The 22,658-nt window shown below is 38.7% G+C and overlaps 1 protein-coding gene across 4 annotated transcripts in view; it reads right to left on the bottom strand.

Annotated features, from left to right (window-relative positions):
- Positions 1–2,066: 2,066 nt before the first annotated feature.
- AKAP7 (A-kinase anchoring protein 7) overlaps positions 2,067–22,658 on the bottom strand; it is a 150,788-nt gene continuing 130,196 nt past the window's right edge. For 3 of the 4 annotated variants that reach the window (XM_034669152.1, XM_034669154.1, XM_034669155.1), the window contains one exon: positions 3,138–4,157. In XM_034669152.1, coding sequence (XP_034525043.1) covers positions 3,961–4,157 — 197 coding nt within the window. In that variant the 3' untranslated portion in view covers positions 3,138–3,960. Of the gene's footprint in view, positions 4,158–22,658 lie in introns of all 4 variants that reach the window. The other variant, XM_034669153.1, reaches the window with a different exon arrangement.

Genomic DNA, 22,658 nt, shown 5'->3' with positions numbered 1-22,658 from the left:
TCAACATGATGAAACCACGGCTGACAACAGATTATCCCTGCAAGTTATGTTTGGAAATACTATAGGTTTGCTGTCTTTCATTATGTAATGAAATACATCTTAATTTGTTACATAATGTGGTAGCTGGTTTATGTATCTGTGATAGAGTGCAGAAGTGCAAACGTATCTTATTGGTCAGAGGTCTGAAACGATATCTAGAATGTGAGGTTAAAACTGCTTACTTACCTCCTCAGCAGGACATCTGGCTGCTGGAGTAACTGGGTGGAGGCACATCTGGGGTTTGGGAGTGGACAGTTTGAATCTTAAGTATGCTCTCTATGTAAACCTAGTATATCTCAATGGGCTATAGCTAGCCTAGACTGAGAAGCAGATTAACACACTAATATAAGATTCTATAACTAGGACCAAGTTCAAAGCTGACAGAATCTTGTCCTGCCATTGAAAATATTACTTTTTAACAATGCCTTAAAATATTCATATAGGATCTACTATTTTTCCAGTGACTGAAAAATGCTGGAATTATGTCCTAAATGTGAGTATGTACCCTTGCAGTTTCCCTGCCTCAAGATGAGAACTACCACAACTGGAACAGAATGTAAAGCATCCAACTTTTGATTTTAGCTCAGGTCCTGATCTCAGGGCTGTGATCTCAGGAGTCTACATTAAAAAAAAAAAAAAAAAATCACCTCTCAGTGGTGGAAGGTCTAGAAGCCACTAGAAGCCACAATGTACCTCCTGGACCAAACTGAGACCAACTACTACCATTTTAGGACAACATATTCTGGAGATGCAATCCAATAAGCAATTATTCTAGGACTCTGATTGGGGGGGAAAGGTCATTTTGAATATTTCAGATCCCAAACTTAGATTTTTACTAATCCTTATTTGGCTTTTAGAATGGAACCATGAAGAAAACATGTATTATTTTGTATTTTGCATTATTTTTGTAAACCTGCTTCAATGAAGATTTCATTGATAAGGACTAGAAACTTTAATCCCTAAATCAAATATCTGGGGTTCCTTCCCCCCTCCCCCCAGCAGTTCCATCCCATCAGCTGACAGCTCTCATATACGTTATAGAACTTCAGGGCAATGAGGGAGCTGGCTTAGTCAAAAGAAAGTGACCCCCTTTGTTATCCATCCTTAACTCGTGAAATGTATTGTACTTGGTAGAGAGAGAGGAAGTGTTGCATTGTGGAAAGACAGATGCTTTGAAATGGAAGACCCAAGTCTAAATCTAGCCCTACCTTTTATTAGCTTTAGCCATTTAGCTTTACAGCCACTTCACCATTTACGGCCTCGGTTTCCTAGCTTCATAATCTATCAAACAGTCCTAGTAACTTCCTAGCAGGGCCACCAAAGGGAAGAAATGTCACAATGTGCCTGAATCATTTGGCGCACAGGCACGGAACCAATGGAAGCAATGATTCTTAACTAAAGATTGGGACCCCAGATGGCAAAAAAGGATAGTCTTCCAGTCTTTCAAATTGTTTGCAAAGATTGGAACATCTCCTTGAAAATAAAGATATTTATGGATAGAGGCTGAGAAGAGCTATTTCTCCTGCAATCCTGTTACCCTGGATTAGGAGACAGTGAAAATAGCCCTGGAACGTTGAGATGGGCTTTGGGTTGTCGGTCACGGCCAGCTCCCAGCAGCAGTGGCCTTGCGTAGGCACTTAGTCTCCTCGAGTCTGTTTCTTCATTTGAAAAACAAGGCGAGCCCCAAAATATCTTTGCTTCCTATCTTATGGGTTTATTTAAGGAAGCTGTCTTCGAAAAGGAGAGCCCTCTACCACCAAGGGATTTCGTGGTAAGCAGCTCCCTGTCTTACATCTGGAAGGATCCGTTCCTTTCATCTGTGCTCTTGCTGTCACTTCACTGACACATAATTAGCAGTTTGTGGGATGCTATTTAGATTTTTTTTTTTTTTGCATTTAACGTTCTGTTGTTAATTCTCTGTGAAGCTGACTGATTTGAGGTGATTTAAAAATCTGAAGTTGAAGGTGTTCTGGCAATGTGCTGAGCATGAAGAAGGACAGAAATAAAGGTGAAGAAACACCAGGACTATCCGAGTGACTGCTTATGACTTCCTTCTACCAACACAGAGCCAACAACTTCCAAGAAGGAGAAAAGTGAGGAGAGGCAACAAGGGAAAACAATACATTTATTAAGAGGCATGAAAATGCATAAACTCATTTATAAATAAATGTCGAATTTACCCAGTGAAAAAATAGCTAAAATCCATGAGTAAACAGGATTTTACATTTGAAACGATTACCTATTTGATTTCCAATTTCCCCTCCATCATGATCTCTTAGTAGCAGCAATTTTGCAATGACTGTAGAAAAAGCTGTTACCAATGATTATCACATGGGGGGAAAATTTTCAATTGTCTTCAAAAATGAACCAGTGCAAACAAATTCAGATTATAAGGGATATGGTAAGACCTAGGGCTTATCTTCAGAAAAGTAGAAAATAAAAATCCCAAACATTTATTCATTAAGAAATGAAAAAGCAAACTACATTTTGATCATTGAAAAATAATACATATGGATATTATAAAACATTCTTAACCAGTAATTGTAATAATTACACTTAGAAATGTTCATTCAAGTACTAGTGTTCAATAAACATTCAAATTTCCATTAAAAGTAACACTAGATATAGACTTGTGTGGACATTACTACTTCTGATTTAATAACAACAGAAATCACATCAACAGAAGGCAAGTGACCCTTAAAATACTGTAATTTTTTTGTATGTAAATGATTTTTCACAGTCTGTATGTGTTACCTGTGAGAACCCAAGGAACATCTCACGACAGCTAATTAAGTCCTTTCTATAAAATAACTCTTGATATTACAGAAACAAACATGCTAAAACACAAGTTTAGCTTTAAAAATAACAGAGCAGAATCAGTTTTCTTTGGCAAGAAATTGTCAATTCCTTACCAAATGTTGGTCTCCTGGTGTGTAGACACTATCAGAGAACACTTCTTCGGTATTTACCAAAGAGCCATGAGATAATCTGACAAGGTTTCATTTACTAGGTTACCATGATAGTAACGTGGAGCTTATGTCAAAGCTGTACGGAAATCAACCTGGTTTCCTTGATTACTGGTGTTAACAGATCTTCCTTCAAAAAGCTCCCTCCTAATCCTGGCCTGAGTCTCAGGCTTTAACAAAAGTTCCTTTATCTGTTTCACTTTGGACTTCAGACTCATCCTTTCTCGACGCAAAGCTTCATTAATTAAGTCCAGGAGTCCAATAGGTTTCTTGCCTACGGAAAAAAAATTATATAATACATTTTACATACAAAGGCCAGTGAAAAACATTAAATATGGCACACTGACTTATCAAAAGAAGGTTAAAAGAAACCTTTAAGATGTTGCCCATGTTTTATAGAAAAGGTTGCATTTTGCCAAAAATATATCATTTGCATGAAACCAATTTACTGTAAAGAAAAATCACTGCACAGCAACAGCAGACGTAGGACAGACGGGAGACATTATGGACCAACGGTATGGAAAACGATTTCAACAGTGATTAAACTTAGCACTTGTTAGCTGTGTGTGTGTTTTGGCCTCAGATAAAGTGGTCAAATGCCCTGCTAAGCAATATAAATGGCAGTACTCCATTGACGGCTAGGCCCCTTCCATGGCCTCTCATCTGAGTCCACGAGGCATAACCCAAAGTTCCCTCTCCCTCGGCCATGGCGGAGGGCAAGTCAAACTTGGGCCATTCTTGTTCCATAAGTTAATTTCCTCTGCTAGTCCCAGCACTCCATTTCTCTTCTGTTGTGTTTCAGAAATGCAAACACACTGATCATGAAAGTAGTAGGCAATCTCCACAGATTGGACAAGAGACACTGAAACAGCACAATGCAAATTAGTCCGTTGACTCAGCAGAGGGGAGCAGGATGCGTCTCACGGAGCGGCAGGGGCCTGCCTGCATTGGGCTCTCATTTCCTGTTGTTGTCACTGTCAGTGCCATTCCTATCAGCCTCTTGAGTTTTCACAGAGCTCCCATCCCCTGGCTTGCTTTTGTTCTGTGTTTCTTCCAGATACTGCTGGACAGCCTTGAGCACCGCGTTCTCCACCAGCCTCTTACTGAGCCTTACCAGTTCAGCGTCATCAGGCTCACCTCCATTCTTATCACCTACATTCCACAATAGAGAAGAGAGGTCACTGAGGTCAACCTGCCATAGAAACTTGGCATGCAGGGGCCGGCTAGTTCGCTTAGTTAAAGACAGCAAGTGTCCTTCAATCTGGTAAATTGGATCTATAAATCCAAGAATACTGGCTTGGCTTTTCATTTGGTATTTGCAGAAACAGGAAACTGCCTATTCCTGAAGATTTCAGATTGAAAAGTAGTTCATTAGTCCCAAGCTAAAAATATTCCACCTCGCCATGCTGGAAACTTCCCATTTCTAGAAGTTTTGCTCTTTTCTCATCCACAGCGATTTGCTACTATTAGAAGTCCACGTGCCCACCACCTGGGGCCTCAGGCACGTGAATTCACCAATTCTAGATCTGCATCTGCTTTTCCTTCCCCACGGCCAAATGTCAGGTGATCAAGATTTCCCAATCAACTAACTACTTAGGATCATTAGTTTTTTAAATGTCTGGCCCATTGATTGGTTGTTAATAAACTCTCAGCACTCCCAGGAAGACAAAGGCAATTACTACTGCTAGGAACTGGTTTAAAATAAGCATGTAAAACTAATATTCTTTTTACTCTCAGTGCTATCACTGCAATTTAAGATAAGAAACTCTTCAAGAGTTAGGATGATGATAGTAAGTTACTAAATGTTAATACTTTACGGCCACAGGGCACCTGAGTGGCTCAAGTGTCTGCCTTTGGCTCAGGTCATGATCCCAGCGTCCTGGGATTGAGCCCCTCATCCGGCTCCCTGCTCAGCGGGCAGTCTGCTTCTCCCTCCCCCTGCTCTTGTGCTCTTGCTTGCTCACTCCTTCTCTCTCTCTCCCCCTCTCAAATAAATAAATAAATAGATAAATAAATAAATAAATAAATAAATACAATCTTTTAAAAAATACTTTAGGGTCATTTTATTTCCCTGCTAGTGATGATCAAGGTTTAATTATTCCACCTTTCATTTTACTGTAAAAGGGCTGGTTCTCATCTATTTCTCCTATGCTAGACATTTCCCACTCACTCTCTTCCTTGTCTCCATTAACTGGGAAAAAATACAAGGAGCTCATCTCTAATGGCCATTCAGTCCCTCATCTCCTTACACCGAGCTGTTGACCCAGGAAGGCAGATGATTGAAGGGAAAGGCATTCGAGCACCTAAATATGACAAACAAATACTAACAGATCTCAAGTGAGTGACAGACGGTAATCTAATAATAGTACAGGACTTCAATATTCTACTTTCAACCAGACAGAAAGGCAAATGGGCTTGAACTATAAACCAAATGGACCTAACAGACATATAGAGAACATCCAATAGTAATCAGAACAGTATGGTATTAGCATAAAAACAGACACATAGACCAATGGAGCAGAATCTAGAGCTCAGAAATAAATGCATGCATATATGGTCAACTAATATTTGACAATGGGGCCAAGAAAACACCATGGTGAAAGGACAGCCTCTCCGATAAATGGTGCTTGGGAGACTGGACATCCACATGCAAAATAATGAAACTGGACTCCTATTTTATGCACACTCACAAACATTAACTCAAAAAGGATTAAGGACTTAAACATAAGACCTAAAACCAGAAAACTTCTAGAAGAAAACAAAGGGAAAAAAGCTGCTTGACATTGGTCTTAGCAATGATTTTTTTGGATGACACCAAAGAGCAAGCAATGAAAGTAAAAATCAGCAAGTGGGACTCCATCAAACTAAAAATCTTCTGCACAGCAAAAGAAACAATCAACAAAATTAAAGGCAATCTACAGAATGGGAAGAAATATTTGCAAATCATAATCTGATAAGGGGCTAATATTCAAAATACATAAGGAACTCATACAACTCAATAGCAAAAACACAAACAACCCAATTTACAAATGGGCAGAGGACATGAATAGACATTTCTTCAAGTAAGACATACAAATGGCTAACAAGTACATGAAAAGGTGCTCAATATCACTAATCATCAGGGAAATGCAAATCAAAACCACAGTGAGGTATCACCCCACACCTATTAAATAGTTATTATCAAAAAAATAAGAGGTAACAAATACTGGCAAGAACATGGAAGAAAGGGAACCCTTGTGCACTACTGATTGGCGCAGCTATTACGGAAAACAGTATGGAGGTTCTGCAAAAAATTAAAAATAGATCTACCATATGATCCAGTGATCTCACTTCCAGGTATATATCTGAAGAAGATGAAATCACAATCTCAACAAGATAGCTGTGCTCCCATGTTCATCACAATGTATCTCACAACAGCTAAGACAAGAAAACAACCTAAGTGTAGACCGATGAAGGGGTAAAGAAATGAGGTATTTATATAAAATGAAATATTTAGCCATAAAAAGAAGGAAATCCTGCCATTTGTGACAACAGGGATGGAACTTGAGGGCATTATGCTAAGTGAAAAGAAGTCAGGCAGAGAAAGACAAAGACTGTGTGATCTCATTTATATGTGGAATCTAAAAACATTGAACTCAAAGAAACAGAAAGTAGAACAGTGGTTGCCAGGGATTTAGCAGGGGCAGAAGAATGAGGAATGTTGGTCAAAGGCACAAATTTTCAGTTATAAGATGAAGAAGTTCTGGGGAGCTCATGGACAGCATGGTAATTAGAGTTAACAACACTGCATCACACACGCGACCGTTGCAAGAAAGTAGAGCTTCACTGTTCTCACTACCAACAACAAAATGTAACTACGTGAGGTAAAGGACATGTTCACTAATGTCTTTGTGGCAAACATTTGCAATCTATATGTGTATCAAAGCATCACATTCTGCACCTTAAACTTACACAATGTTACATGTCAATTATATCTCAATAAAGCAAGGAAGAAAAAGAAGTAACTAGACTCCTCACACATAAAGGTCAGCTCAGTTTTGGAATATCACCCATGGCCTCCAAAAGGTAAAAAGCCCAGTGTTGCACTTGCATCCTTAGGTCTGGGACAGGTAGTTACTAAGAGTGTGACTGGAGGATGGATAATTATTTTCTAACCCTACATAAAACAGGGATTGAAGTACAAAAGCACCTATGCGAAGGGTGAGAACTGGTCTCCAACCCTCCTTCTGAGCCCCACCACTTCTATGTAACCCATGTCCAGGACCAACTCCGTTTCTAACCATCATTCCTAGCAACATCCAAGCAGACAAGAGATACCTTAAAGACTCATCTAGACTTGCGACCAGCGGGAGGCCTTAGCAACTGCTTTCCCCTAAAAAGTGGCAATATGGCACCCCAGACCCCTGATCAAAAGTTCTAGAAAGAACATGTGTGGTGCAAAATATGCTTAGAATTGAGTAAGCTTCAACTTCATAATATCTACACAGAAGTCACTGAACACAAATATGTCAGGATATTATTAAAAGAAAGATAAGGAAATTCATTACTAATACCACATTTGGGGGCAATTTAAGACTACTTTTATTAGTAAGAATGAATGAATATATTGTGTAACACTTAAAGGATTTTATGTTAATCTTATAAGGCAGCGTTTACACTGTAGAGCTGATCCTGCTGAATGTGTTCCTTATCTGGAACTATTCGTATAATGGCTCTTCAAACTTAAAAGGTTGGGGCACCTGGATGGCTCAGTCGGTTAAGCATCCGACTCTTGATTTCAGCTCAGATCATGATCTCAGGATGGTGAGATCAAGCCCCACATGGGCTCCATGCTCAGCAGGGAATCTGCTTGGATTCTCTCTCCCTATCTCTCTGTCCCTCTCCGCCTCAGCCCCTCCCATCCTCAGCTCCCTCCCCCTCACATGCTCTCTCTCTCTCTCTCAAAAAAACCAACATTAAAACATTAAAAAAGGGAAAATCAAACTGCAAATGAAGGAATGCTCTTTAAGTACCCTCCAAAACACTGGAAATGACTGCCTCTGCCACCCTTCTTGTGCTGTGCTCCTAGGCCCAAGAATGCATTCCTCCAGGCTGTTCCCTACCCTCATCAGCTTTAAGATAACAGCAGTCATTGCATCACTGACACATCATAAGTAAGACAGCGGGGTTGTACAGGAGTCTAATCATAACTCATTCTCTCAGATGCCTCAGGTCAAATACTCTGTGTTTCTGAGATTTCTCTAAGTCTACTATGAAATGTTCCCATTACTTCAAACACTGAGATTAAAAACACAACAACCTTCCCACAAAAAGTTAATGTTCCCTTCTGACTTTCCTATCTCTGATTAGGCTTTTACTATTATGCAAGTCAACTAAGCTCAAAACAAGATTGTTACCATCTCCAACTCCTTCATTTCCCTCACCAACACATTTATAGTCACCGAGCCCCATCAATGTACTTTTCACAATTTCACCTCTCCTCAATGCATCTGTTATAAAACCTCTAGATTAATATTTCTAAAATGTCCCTTTTAGTCTCCATTGTTGCTACAGGAAAATTTAACCTGGTCTTCCTAAGCTTTCTAAAATCTGCCTTTGGTGATCAGCCACCATTGCCGTGCTTCTGCTGTCAGCGTCCAACATCTCCTGAGTAGCCTCCACATCAGCCTCTATTTCTAGACGGCCGCCCCTTTCTCTGATAAAAATCCCACTGCTCCATGAAGCCTTCCCTGACTAACCCAGCTGGAAGTGACTCCAAGAACTCCGGCTGCAGGGGCAGTACATGGTCATTTGGTCATTCATTCACATACACACTGAGGACCTACAAGACACCTGGTTATTCTAGCCTACGGAGACACAGTGAAGGACAAAACATCCTTTCTTAGTTTCTTCACAAATTATGAGCATTATTTATTAATGTATTTATTCAATAACTATTGACTGAGTGTCTGCTCTGCTAAAGATCTGGTCTTGAGTACAGAAACCATGTCCTAGACTTCTCAGTCATCCCTCACTCATGAGAGCTCGACAAATATTTGTCAGTCCAATGAACTGCTGACTAAAGTCCTCAAAGGGCTTTAAATGTTGCTATCTTGCTATAAGGAAATTTGGCCAGAAATTTATGCTTAATATTAATGTAAAGCAAGAGCAGAGAATTCTAGAGTAATCTAAATAGTTGTGTGAAAATCTCCAACCACTTGGCTTGATAAACCTGGTCAATATGACAAAATATCCAGCCTATGGGACAAATATTCACCATCTACAATAACTAACCAATCAAAAAAGCAAATCTATAAATGAATCTTCCAGATCTGTCCTGAATTCTACCTTATGATTTCCACAAAGCACCCTCAAGACTATCTATGTCACCTCAAGGAAGACCCTACTGGAAGGTTCATCACAGAGTCCTGAAAGTGTGCAGCAATTCAAAAAACATGTGTCTCCATTCCAGTAAGACCTTATTTGTAATCCTACTTTCAACAGACTTAGTTCTACTTTCAACAGACTTAGTTCAATTAACAAGAGACATTTTTAGATTAAAGTTATACTGTATTTTTCTTCTGCCTACTACTTGTTCAAGGTCTCCATAGTGACCTCTAAGATAAACAGCTAACTTCCTTTTACCTGAAGCATAGTTTAAAATAGCATTTCAACATGCCATGGCAAGGTACACAAACTCTTTTGATATTCCAACAAAGGTACACACAAAAAATATTCCCAACCTATGAAGGAAATTCTTGACAAAATTTTCTTTCTTGGTCTAGTTGGGTTATTTAGTATCATACCTACTTAAAGTGACAGATTAACCTTTGTCTTTGACACTGTTATTTTAGAAATCTCCCCAGAATATCTTCAATCGATTTCTTAGTAGAATACTAAAAATAGAAAAGCAATGAGAAATTCTGTTAAGCCCACCAAATACAGTACTGTCCCTAAAAGAAGACTTAAATTTTCAACAAATTCCAAGTAAAAAATTCCATACTCTAAGACTTATAACACCATTAGCCCACTGTATGTACCCATGATCCTGGTTTTGTTTATAATACTTGAGATCTCTGATACCAACCCAATGTAGACAGAAAATTTATTTTTGTGATAAAAAAAAAAGCGAACTCCTTTGTGGTAACAAAATTATGTTCTACCTACTAGAATAATTTAAGATCAACATTAATATGGCTCAGCTGTCCTTCTGTGTGAGTTAATTGCTTAGTTGATGTCACAGAGTGAGCTTCAGGAACCATCACCATTACCCACCCACCACAAATATCTATTTGTCCTGACAAGAATAAATCATGATAAGAGTGCCTGGGTGGCTCAAGTCTGTAAACGTCTCTTGGTTACGGCTCAAGTCATGATGTCAGGGTTGTGGGATTGAGCCCCACATCTGGCTCTGTGTCAGCATGGAGTCTGCTTGAGATTCCCTCCCTCTTTTTCCCCCTCTGCCCCTCCACCCGCTCACACTCTTTCCTTTCTCTCTCAAATAAATGAATAAAATCCTTTTTTAAAAAAAGAATAGGGGTGCCTGGGTGGTGCAGCCGTTAAGCTTCTGCCTTCGCCTCAGGGCGTGATCTGGCGTTATGGGATCCAGCCCCACATCAGGCTTTTCTGCTAGGAGCCTGCTTCTTTCTCTCCCACTCCCCCTGCTTGTGTTCCCTCTCTCGCTGGCTGTCTCTGTCAAATAAATAAAATCTTTAAAAATAAATAAATAAAAAATAAAAATAAATTAAAAAAATAAAAAAAAGAATAAATCATGCTAAAATTTTCTGAAAGAGAACAGAAGAAATCTTGCTTACAATGCCATGTAAGACCAAGGGAGAAAGTACAACCACATTAAAAGTACTCAACTGTCCCAATCAGAATCCCAGCAAATTATTCCATGGGTATCAATGAATGGATTCTAAAGTTTCTATGGAGAGGAAAAAATAACATAATAACCAATGCAATATTGATGGAGGAGAACAAAGTTGGAGGACTGACACTACCCAACTTCAAGACTAGCTATAAAACTATAATAAGACAGTCTGGTATTGACAAAAGAATAGATAAATATATCACTGGAACAGAACAGAGAGAGCCCAGAAATAGACCCACACAAAAACTGATCTTTGAAAAAGGAGAAAAAGCAATACAGTGGGGGTAAAGATAGTCTCTTTAACAAATGATGGTGGAACAACTGGACATCCACACACGTGCAAAATAATGAATCAAATGCATCCCAGACCTAATTATAAAATGCAAAACTATAAAACGCCTAGCAGATAACATAAGAGAAAATCTAGATGACCTTGGGTACAACAATGACTTCATTGATATAAAACCAAAGATACAACCCATGAAAGAAATAAAAATAACTGTTAAGCTAGACTTAATTGAAATTAAAACTTTCTGCTCTGTGGAAAAACAAAATGTCAAGCTAATGGGAATACAAGCCACAGACTGGGAGAAAATATTTTTAAAAAGAACTATTCTCCAAAATATGCAAAACTCAATAAGAAAACAAACAACTCACTTAAAAAATAGGCCAAAGATCTTAATAGAAACCTCACCAAAGAAGACATATCAATGGCAAATAAGCATATGAAAAGATGTTCCACATCATAAGCCATCACAGAAATGCAAATTAAAACAACAATGAGACATCAGTACACACCTATTAGAATGGCCAAAATCCAGAACACCGACACCACCAATGCTGACAAGGATATGGGGCTACAGAAACTCCTCCATTGCTGGTGGGAATGCAAAATGTTTCAACCACTTTGGAAGACAGTGGATGGTTTCTTACAAAAGCCAAACATATTCTTACCACACAATCAAGCAAGCACATGCGTTAGTATTTACCCAAAGTAGCTGAAAAATTTAGGTCCACACAAAAACCTGCACAGGGATGTTAACAGCATCTTTTCTTTTCATGTTAACTCTTTTAGTTCAATTTTATATTTATTTTTGTTTACAGCATCTTTATTCATAACTGTCAAAATCTGAAACTAAGATATCCTCCAGCAGGTGAATGGATAAACTGTGGTACATCCAAATAATGGAATAATATTATTCAGTGCTAGAAAGAAATGAGTTATCAAGCCATAAAATAACACAAGAGAATCTCAAATACGTATTACTAAGTGAAAGAAGCCAGCCTGGAAAGACTACATACTATATGATTTCAACTATATGACACTCTGGAAAAGGCAAAACTGTGGACACAGTAAAAAGATCAGTGGTGGCCAAGGGTAGGGGGGGAGGGGAGAGATGACTAAACAGAACACAGAGGATTTTTAGGGCAGTGAAAATATTCTGTGATAGCATAATGATGGATACATGACATTATATGCTTGTCCAAGCCCAGAGGACGTGCAATACCTAGAGTGAGCTATAAACTGGGCTCCAGGTGGTAATGGTGTGTCAGGGTAGATTCATCAATTGTAACACAGTATCACTCCGGTGGGAGACACTGATGGTGAGGTAGGCTATGCTTATGTGGGCGACAGAAGGCGTACAGGAAATCTCTGGATCTTCCTCTCAATTTTTCTGTGAACCTAAATCTGCTCTAACAAAAAATAAAGTCTAAATTTTTAAAAAAAGTTCTCACTAGCTCACATCCCAACTCTCAGGAACTTCATGTGGTATCTGAAAGAACACTTCCTAAGCATCTTCCCATCACTTGTACCATTTTGTCCCCCCCATTCTTGCAGCATAATTGTGTCCCTCCTAACAATGGATTTTTTTTTAAAGATTTTATTTATTTATTCTACAGAGATAGAGACAGCCAGCGAGAGAGGGAACACAAGCAGGGGGAGTGGGAGAGGAAGAAGCAGGCTCACAGCAGAAGAGCCTGATGTGGGGCTCGATCCCAGAACGCCGGGATCACGCCCTGAGCCGAAGGCAGACGCTTACGCTGTGCCACCCAGGCGCCCCCCTAACAATGGATTTTTTGGACTGAGTTACCTTTTCTTTCATCTACCCACACAAAAAGAATCACTAATACAGTTCTGTAGGCTATTCTAAAAACTGGGGTAGCACACTCAAACTTCCTTGCACACCACTTGCAACTTATCTGTGATGAGGAACAGATCAAGAATTGTCCCCAAGTGCACATTTAAACTCACACTGTCCTTGGGCATGTATCCGCCTGAAGTATTAGCTGTAACATCCCAAGAAACAGAGTTCCTGTAAATAAAGCTCCCCTCCTCTTGCCACATCGCAAAATTCCTTCCCACCTCCAATGCGCGCGCGCACACACACACACACACACCAGAAAATTTTAGAAACAAAATACCAAAACCATATTTTAAATACTTGCTATAACTTAAATTTCAAAAAGGAAAAAAAAAAAGCCACATGCCTTTGTAAGTTTTATTCTGGATTTGGTAGCACAAATGATGCTTTATGTGAAAAATGGACACCCCCCCGCCAAGGGATCCTGGAGATCACTAGACTATGTGTCCCTCCATCCACCCCACCCTCACCAATTTTAAATTGGAGGGGGCAGATAACATGCAGTTAAACTGAATATCACTAATAGGTCTAAGGGGAAACAAAGGGGAGATAAGGTCCCAAACAGGCAGTCGACCTAAACCTGAGTAGGCCAGGGCACGGTCCACACAGCCTCAGCCAAAGCTGTCATGATGACAAAGTGTTATGAGCCTCTCAGATCTTTTGTTAACACAGCTGGTGCTGGTACCTCCGGAGTCTTCACTTCACTCCATTGTTCCCCAAGTCACAGCCTGAAACCAACCCCTATATCCACATGTCCTTGTAGGAACCTTGTAGGATGCTTGCAAAGACTCCAAATCACATGGCTGGGGATGCTTTCTATGACTTGTGCTCTCAAGACTGCTCTTCATACAGTCATATCAGAGAAGAGACAAGACACACTTGCTGGATGTTTGTAGGCCAAACAGCCTACCAGAGAAATCTTTCCAGACATCATGGAAGAGTCTTGTAGAGATTTCTCTTTTTCATCTATCTGTAACATCAGTTCTCTGAGTCCTTATTATTTTTTTTAAAGATTTTATTTATTTATTTGACAGAGAGAGAGAGACAGCCAGCAAGAGAGGGAACACAAGCAGGGGGAGTGGAAGGGGAGAAGCAGGCTCCGAGTGGAGCAGGGAGCCCTATGCAAGGCTCGATCCCAGGACCTGAGCCGAAGGCAGACGCTTAATGACTGAGCCACCCAGGCGCCCCCTCTGAGTCCTTATTATGATCCACACTGTTCTCTACACAATTTCTACAGTAATGCTATCATTTCTTACTGGAAGCCTTGGTGATGAGCTAGAGCTGTGCGTAGTGATGTGACAGAACTCCTAATACGTGTGTAAGGAGAGAAAAATAGATAAGTGTAAGTTTGAAATCCGATTCTGCTATCTTCTAACTGCACAGCCTTGTTCACAATCTCTCTAAACCTAAATTTCTCTTCAGTAGGCCACTTGTGAGGATAATATACTTTGCATTGCTCTTAGAAACAACAGAGATAAGGCATGGAAAGTGCCTAACATTGTACCTAGAACATAGTAGGCTCTCAAAATATGGTAGCTATTTTATTTGTACATGTTACACATGTATTATGATTAGATCGGAGTTCAATTTATTTTAAGAAGAATAAGATCAATACTTACTATAAGCCAATCATTAATTTACTCAAACATTTTATTACGTGCCTACTATGTGCCATTGCTAAGTATTTAAAAATAAATAAAATCAGAGTGCCTGAGTGGCTCAGTTGATTAAGCATCCAACTCTTGATTTCAGCTCAGGTATGATCTCAGGGTTGTGAGATGGAGCCCCTCGTCGGGCTCTGTGCTGAGTGTGGAGCCTACTCAAGATTCTCTCTCTCCCTCTTCCTCTGCTCCTCCAACCCCACTTGCTCTGTCTCAAATAAATAAATAAATAAATAAATAATAAATAAATAAAATCTAGTCTCTGACCACACAGAAGTCAGTCTAGGAGGATGACCAATAAACAATGATTGTAAAATGATAGGTTAAGTGCTCTGATAGAATATGTTCAAGGTCCAGTGGAATTGGGAAGGGATAACAAGGTTAATTTTCACAAAGGAGATATTTCAGCTCGGTGAACAGGAATTTTCAGGCAAGGGGGTGGAGGGAGTAGGAAGGTTTTTCCCAGACATAACAAAGGCATGAGTGTGTGCTTAGAAGAATGAAAATACATGACACACTTAAGGAACTGAAGGTACGTCCATGGTACTGGCATAAAGAGTTCAGAGTGTCATGGGTGGGGTGGGGGTGGTGTAGGAGGAAAGAAGGCTGGAGAGCAAGTACAGATGAAAGGCCTTAAGTACCATATTATGGAGTCTAAGTTCATTCTATAGGCAATAGGCAATCATTGAAGAATTTAAAGCATAGCATATTTTAGAAAATTCACTGTAACAGCCATGTGGAATATGGAAGAAGGATTTGAGAGGGGTAAAAATAGAGACAAGTTTTTACAGTAGACAAAAAGAAAAACAATGAGAACTTGAACCATGGTAGATGCAGTCGGAAAGTAAGAAACACATTACAGAGACAAGAAACAGGAATATCGGACCAAAGAGCCAATTTAATTAGGAAAGGGTTTTAAGGAAAGAAGAAGTGGAGTGTGAAATATATATATATGAAGAAATACAGCCAAAAATGTTTGAAATTCAATAAAAACTTAAACTCTAAATTCAAGAAGCTCAAAAATATCAAGTTTAAGAAACCTGAAGAAAATCACACCAAGGAACATCATGATCAAGCTGCTAAAACCAATATTAAGAGAAAACCATAAAAGCAGCCATAAGAAAAAGGATGCATTATGCCCAGTGGAACAAAGACAAGAATGATAGCAGACTTACTCATTAGAAACAATACAAGCCAAAAGACAAAAGTAAAGTACAACATCTTTAAAGAACGAAAAGATAAAGAAAAGGTAACATAGAACTCTTTATCCAGACACATTATCTTCCAAAAATGAGGGTGAAAGATTTTTTTTCAGACATATAAATGCTGAGTTAATCATCAGCCAACCAGCACTAGAAGAGATATTAAAGGAAAACTTCAAGCAGAAAAAAAAAAAAATGATACCAGATGGAAATTTGGATCTACACAGAGACAAAAAAGAACCCAAAACTGTACATATGGTACATATGTAGGTAAAAAATTAAAGACTATCTCTCATTCTTAATCTCTTTAAAAGACAACTGTTTGGGGGAATTTTGGTGGCTCAGTTGGTTAATCCTCTTGATTTCTGTTTGGGTCATGGTTGGGGTTGTGGGATTAAGCCCCGTGTTGGGCTCTGCACTGGGCGTGGAGCCTGCTTGAGATTCTCTCTCTCTCTCTGTGTCTGCCCCACCCTTGCTCTCTCTCTCAAAAAAAAAAAAAAGACAACTGCTTTAAATGGAGTTTATAAAATACACAGATATAAAGTACATGGCAATAATAGCACCAAGACTGGGTGGAAAAAATGGAAGTAACTGTTGTAAGGTTCTTTTGTTAAATGTGAAGTGACGTAATATTTGAAGGCACTACCATCATAAGTTAAGAATGTATATTTTAAAATCCTGGGGCAATCACTAAAGAAGAAGCATAGCTAATAAACCAGTAATAAACATACATGGAATCCTAAATTCTTAATACAAAATAAAGCAGTAAAAGAGGAGGAAAAGGAACAAAGAGAAGATAGGGCAAGAACAAGCAAGGTGGGCAGTTTAAATTCTCCCATATTGCTAATCATATCAAACACAGAATGGTCTAAACACTCCAGTAAAATGTTAAAGATTGTTAATTTGGATAAAAAATAAGAATCAGCTATGATGTCTACTAAAAATCTACTTCAAATATAAAAACACAGAAAGGTTAAAGGTAAAGGATACAAAATGATATATCATGCTAATGCTAATCAAAAGGAAGCTGGAGAGTCAATATCAAACCAAGCAGATTTCAGGAAAAAAACAGTATTACCTGAGATAAAGAGGTATATTTTATAATCTTAAGGAAATCAATTCATCAAGAGGATATAAAAATCCTAAATGAGTATGCAACTAATAGCAAGAGCTTCAAAGTACCTGAAGTAAAAACTAATAGAATTGAAAGGAAAATAGATAATCCGCAATTAGAGTTTGAGATTTCAAGACCACTCTTACGTTGATAGAACAAAGAGAGAGAAATTCAATAAAAACATAGAAGACTTGAACACTAGTAACCAAATCTACCAAACCAGCAATTACAGAACACTCCACCCAACAACCACAGGACACAGAAAATCTTTACAAAAAGAGATCATATTCTGAGCCTTAAAACAAGTCTCGATAAATTTAAAATTATCAACTCATCCAATGCGTTTTCTCAAACCACAGTGGAACCAAATAAGAAATGACTAGCAGAAAGGTATCTTGAAAATCCCCCAATTATTTAGAAATTAAACAACACATTCTAAATAATAACACATTCTAAATAATCCATAGATTAAGGAAGAAATCAAAAGAAATTAGAAAATATTCTGAACTGATTGAAAATTAAAACACAACATATCAGATTTGTAGAATGCAGCTAAAGCTGTACTTAGAGGAAAATTTATACTATTTTATGCTTAGATTAGAAAATAAGGTCGGTTGGTCGGTCTTAAATCAGTTATCAAAGCTGCCACATTAAAAACATAGGAAAAGAGAAGCAAATTAACCCCAAAGTAAACAGAGAGAAGGAAATAATAAAGATAAAGAATGAAATAGGAAACAAAAACACAATAGTGAAAAAGCAATAAAAACAAAGACTGGCTCTTCGAAAAAAAAAAAATCAGTGAGATTGATAACTCTCTATCCAAACTGATCAAGAACAGCAAGTAGAAGATATATATTACCAATATCAGGAATGGGAGAGGGAACATCACCATCAATTGCACAAACATTAAGAGGATAATAAGGAAATATTATGAACAATTTTATGCCAATCGATGCAACAAACTAGATGCAATGAGCAAGTTCTTTAAAAGAAACAAACTACCTGATTGTTCAAAAAGAAACAGATAACGTAAATAGCCCTATTAAAGAAATTGAAATTATAGTGAAAAAAAATCTTTCAGGACTTCTGCGTGGCTCAGTTGGTTAACTGTCTGCCTTCAGTTCAGGTCATGATCTTGGGGTCCTGGGATCCAGCCCAGGGTCCGGGGCTCCCTGCTCAGCGGGGAGCCTGCTTGTCCCTCTCCCATTGCCCCTCCCCTGCTCATGCGCTCTCTCTCTCAAATAAATAAATAAAATCTTTTTAAAAAAATCTTTCAACAGATGGCACCACTGTTGGTAAATTCTACCAAGTATTTTAGGATGAAATTTTACCAATTCACAAAATCTTTTGGAAAATAGAAGAAAGAGAACAATTCCCAATTCATTCTATGATACCTAAGCCAGACAGACATTGTGAAAAAAAGAAGACTATAGAACAATATCTCTCACAAATAGAGACACAAAAATCCTTATGAAAATACTGCCATATCAAATATAGCAATGCATGAAAAAGATAATATATCATAACCTAAGAGGGGTTTATTCCAGAAATGCAAGATGAGTTAACATTTGAGAGTGTCAGTATAATTCAACATACTAACAGACTAAATAGAGGAAGACAATCATCTCAATAAACTCAGAAAAAGAATTTGACAAAATTTAATACTCATTCATGATAAATATCATGATAAACATTCTTAGCAAACTAAAAATAGAAGGAAACATTTTTACACTTAAAAGGGCTCTATGAAAACCTACAGCAATGCTTAGTAGGTAAAAGGCAATGATTTTACCCTAAGGTCAGGAACAATATAAAGATCTGCTCTCACTACTACTACTAAGTGTTGTACTACAAGTCACAGCCAATGCAATCAGACAAAACAACAGCAACAAAAATGAGTAAAAAGCCTCCTGATTGAAAAAGAAGTAGTAAAATTGTCTTCATTCTCAGTATATATGATCATCTATCTAGAAATCCTAAAGAATCTACAAAAAATATGTTCAGCAAGGTCACAGGATACAAGGACTATAATTTTAAAAGTCAATTAGGGGGCGCCTGGGTGGCACAGCGGTTGAGCGTCTGCCTTCGGCTCAGGGCGTGATCCCGGCATTACGGGTTCAAGCCCTACATCAGGCTCCTCTGCTATGAGCCTGCTTCTTCCTCTCCCACTCCCCCTGCTTGTGTTCCCTCTCTCGCTAGCTGTCTCTATCTCTGTCAAATAAAAAAATAAAATCTTTAAAAAAAAAAAAGTCAATTGTATTTCTATATACTAGCCACAAACTGAAAATTGAAAAAAAATTTAATATTTTTAATTGCATAAAATGTAAAACACTTTAGGATAATTCAACAAAATGTATGCAATACCCATACACTTTTGTATACACTACAAAATTTCCCAAGAGAATTTAAGTAAGGCCTAAATAAATGAAGAGACAAACTATACTCATTGATCAAAAGATACAATAGCGTTCAGATGTCTACTCTCCTCCAATTGTTCTACAGATGCAAAACTATATCAATCACAACCCCACCAGGATTTTTCATAGAAATTGACAATTAATTCTAAAATGTATATGAAAATGTACCAGGAAAATATAAAAGTATTAGAAGAGCCAAACAATTTTTTTTAAAAAAGAGCAAAGTTGGAAGACTTATACTACCTGATTTCAGACTTCTTATGAAGCTACAGAAGTAGAGACAGCATGGCCATTGACATAAAGATAGATGTATAGATCAATGAAACAAAACAGAAAATCCAGAAATAGGCTCACAAATACATGGCCAATTGATTTTCAACAAAGGTGCCAAGATAATTCAACACAGAGAGAATAATCTTTCCAAAAAATGGTGCTACAGGGCACCTTTGTGTCTCCTTTGGCTCAGATCAGGATCTCCAGGTCCTGGGAGGGAGCCCTTCGTTGGACTCCCTGCTCAGTGGGGAGTTTGCTTCTCCCTCTCTTTCTGCTCCCCCTCCCACTCATGATCTCTCTCTCTCTCTCAAATAAATATAATCTTTAAAAAAAAAAAGTGCTAGAACCACGGTATAGGTATATGCTTTAAATAAGAAATGTGACCCTTACCTCACACCATGTATAAAAATGAACTGATAATGGATCACAGAGCTAATATAAGAGCTAAAAGTATAAAGTGTCTAGGAGAAAATATAGAACTTTTTAGTGACCTTGGATTAGGCAAAGATACTTAAATAGGATCCCAAAACAAAATCTACCAAAAAAAAAAAAAAAAAAGNACACCTCAATTTTAAAAAATACTAAGGAGAATAGTTTCTTCCTCATGATGAGGGAGACTGTTGGGGTCTACTGGGGTCACCATGTGAACTCCGCAATATGGAAGTCCCTAGTGCCCTGTCACTCTTTGCAGTTAGCATGTAGCTGGTAACAAGGACGACTTCCTCAGTTCCTCTCTAAGATAACATGTCCCACCGTACTACCTGCAACCTGTCACAGCTGCATGCTTCAGATTCTCAGTTGCCCTCCTTCTGAATCGTATTCTTCTCTTGTGCTCAATATAAAAATTTGAAAAATAATTTCCAGTGTGATAGACAGGGGTGGTTTCTGANTCTTCTTAAGACATGGTTAAGGGGAAAAAGGCAAACCACAGGATGGGAAAAATATTTGCAAGTCATAGCCATTAAAGAATGTGTATCCAGAATACAAAAAGAATTCTCACAACTTAGTAAGAAGACAAAAAAAAAAAATGACCAAAAGAATTGAAGAGCTACTTCACAAAAGATATACAGATGGCCAATAAACACGTGAAAAATGATCAACGTCATTAGCCATCAGGGAAGGCTAATTAAAATCACAATGAGATACCATCATTCACCCACTAAAATTAACAATATCAAGTGTTGGAGAGGATGTAAAGCAACGCCTTCCTCTTGGTGGAAATGCAAAAACGGCACAGCCGGTTTGTAAAAACAGTTTGGAAATTTCTTATAAAAGTTGTCCTTATGAAAATTGGCCATATTCTTGCCATGTAACCAGCAATCTCATTTCTAGCTAGAATCGAAAACAAAAGAAATGAAAGCATATGGTCGCACTAAAACCTATACATAAATGTTTGTAGTAGCTTTATTCCTAATTTCTCCAAACAACCAAAATATCCTTCAACTGGTGAATGAATCAACAGGCTGTGGTACATCCACACAACAGAACAGTACTCAGCGATACAAAGGAATGAATTCTGACACATGAATCCAAAGGGTCTTATGCTAAGTGAAAGAAGTCACAGTCAGCAGACTGCAAAATGTGGGATTTCACTTCCATGACATTCTGGAACCTTGCTGGGGGCTGGGGACGAGGGCAGGGTTGACTTTAAATGGGCACAAGAGGATTGGGAGGGTAAGGGAACACTTCCCAGTCTTGACTGTGGTGGTGATTATACAACCCTACATGTTGGTTAAAACTCCCCAAACTATACACACACATGCACACAAAAAGTGAGTTCTGTTATATGTCAATGACACCTCAATTTTAAAAAATACTAAGGAGAATAGTTTCTTCCTCATGATGAGGGAGACTGTTGGGGTCTACTGGGGTCACCATGTGAACTCCGCAATATGGAAGTCCCTAGTGCCCTGTCACTCTTTGCAGTTAGCATGTAGCTGGTAACAAGGACGACTTCCTCAGTTCCTCTCTAAGATAACATGTCCCACCNTAACCCTACATGTTGGTTAAAACTCCCCAAACTATACACACACATGCACACAAAAAGTGAGTTCTGTTATATGTCAATGACACCTCAATTTTAAAAAATACTAAGGAGAATAGTTTCTTCCTCATGATGAGGGAGACTGTTGGGGTCTACTGGGGTCACCATGTGAACTCCGCAATATGGAAGTCCCTAGTGCCCTGTCACTCTTTGCAGTTAGCATGTAGCTGGTAACAAGGACGACTTCCTCAGTTCCTCTCTAAGATAACATGTCCCACCGTACTACCTGCAACCTGTCACAGCTGCATGCTTCAGATTCTCAGTTGCCCTCCTTCTGAATCGTATTCTTCTCTTGTGCTCAATATAAAAATTTGAAAAATAATTTCCAGTGTGATAGACAGGGGTGGTTTCTGAGCATGAATGAACCCCAAATCATGTTAATTCTCCCCTTCAGGGTACAAAACATGTATCGTGTGGTTCAATCTGCCCAAAAAGAGCAAACTCACGCGGAAGCCAGTCCCGGATTGACAAGTGATCACTGTTACTTTTGTTGAAATCTATATCCAAGGGGCACTACTCACTGTAGGTTGTCTTACTTACTTGTTTTGCCTTGTATTGTTTCTAAGCCGTTACCTATCACAAAATGTTCTCTACTACATAGAGACCATAGGTTTTTTTCTCCCTGAATTTTTTTTTTAAAGATTTTATTTATTTATGTGACAGAGATAGAGAGCCAGCGAGAGAAGGAACACAGCAGGGGAGTGGGAGAGGAAGAAACAGGCTCCCAGCGGAGGAGCCCGATGTGGGACTCCATCCCGGAATGCCGGGATCACGCCCTGAGCCGAAGGCAGACGCTTAACGACTGCGCTACCCAGGCGCCCCTTCTCCCTGAATTTTGATTCTTATATTTGCTCAGGTTGGAATGTAAGGAGTTCTTGATATTCCTGACTATTTGCTCAAGGACCACTACACATCATTTTGGGCAAAACTGACTTGGAAGTGCCAT

This window comes from Ailuropoda melanoleuca, chromosome 10 (genome assembly GCF_002007445.2).
Source record: "Ailuropoda melanoleuca isolate Jingjing chromosome 10, ASM200744v2, whole genome shotgun sequence".
Lineage (NCBI taxonomy): Eukaryota > Metazoa > Chordata > Mammalia > Carnivora > Ursidae > Ailuropoda > Ailuropoda melanoleuca.
Note: the sequence above shows the minus strand (reverse complement) of the source record. Positions and strands in the feature narration are given on the sequence as shown.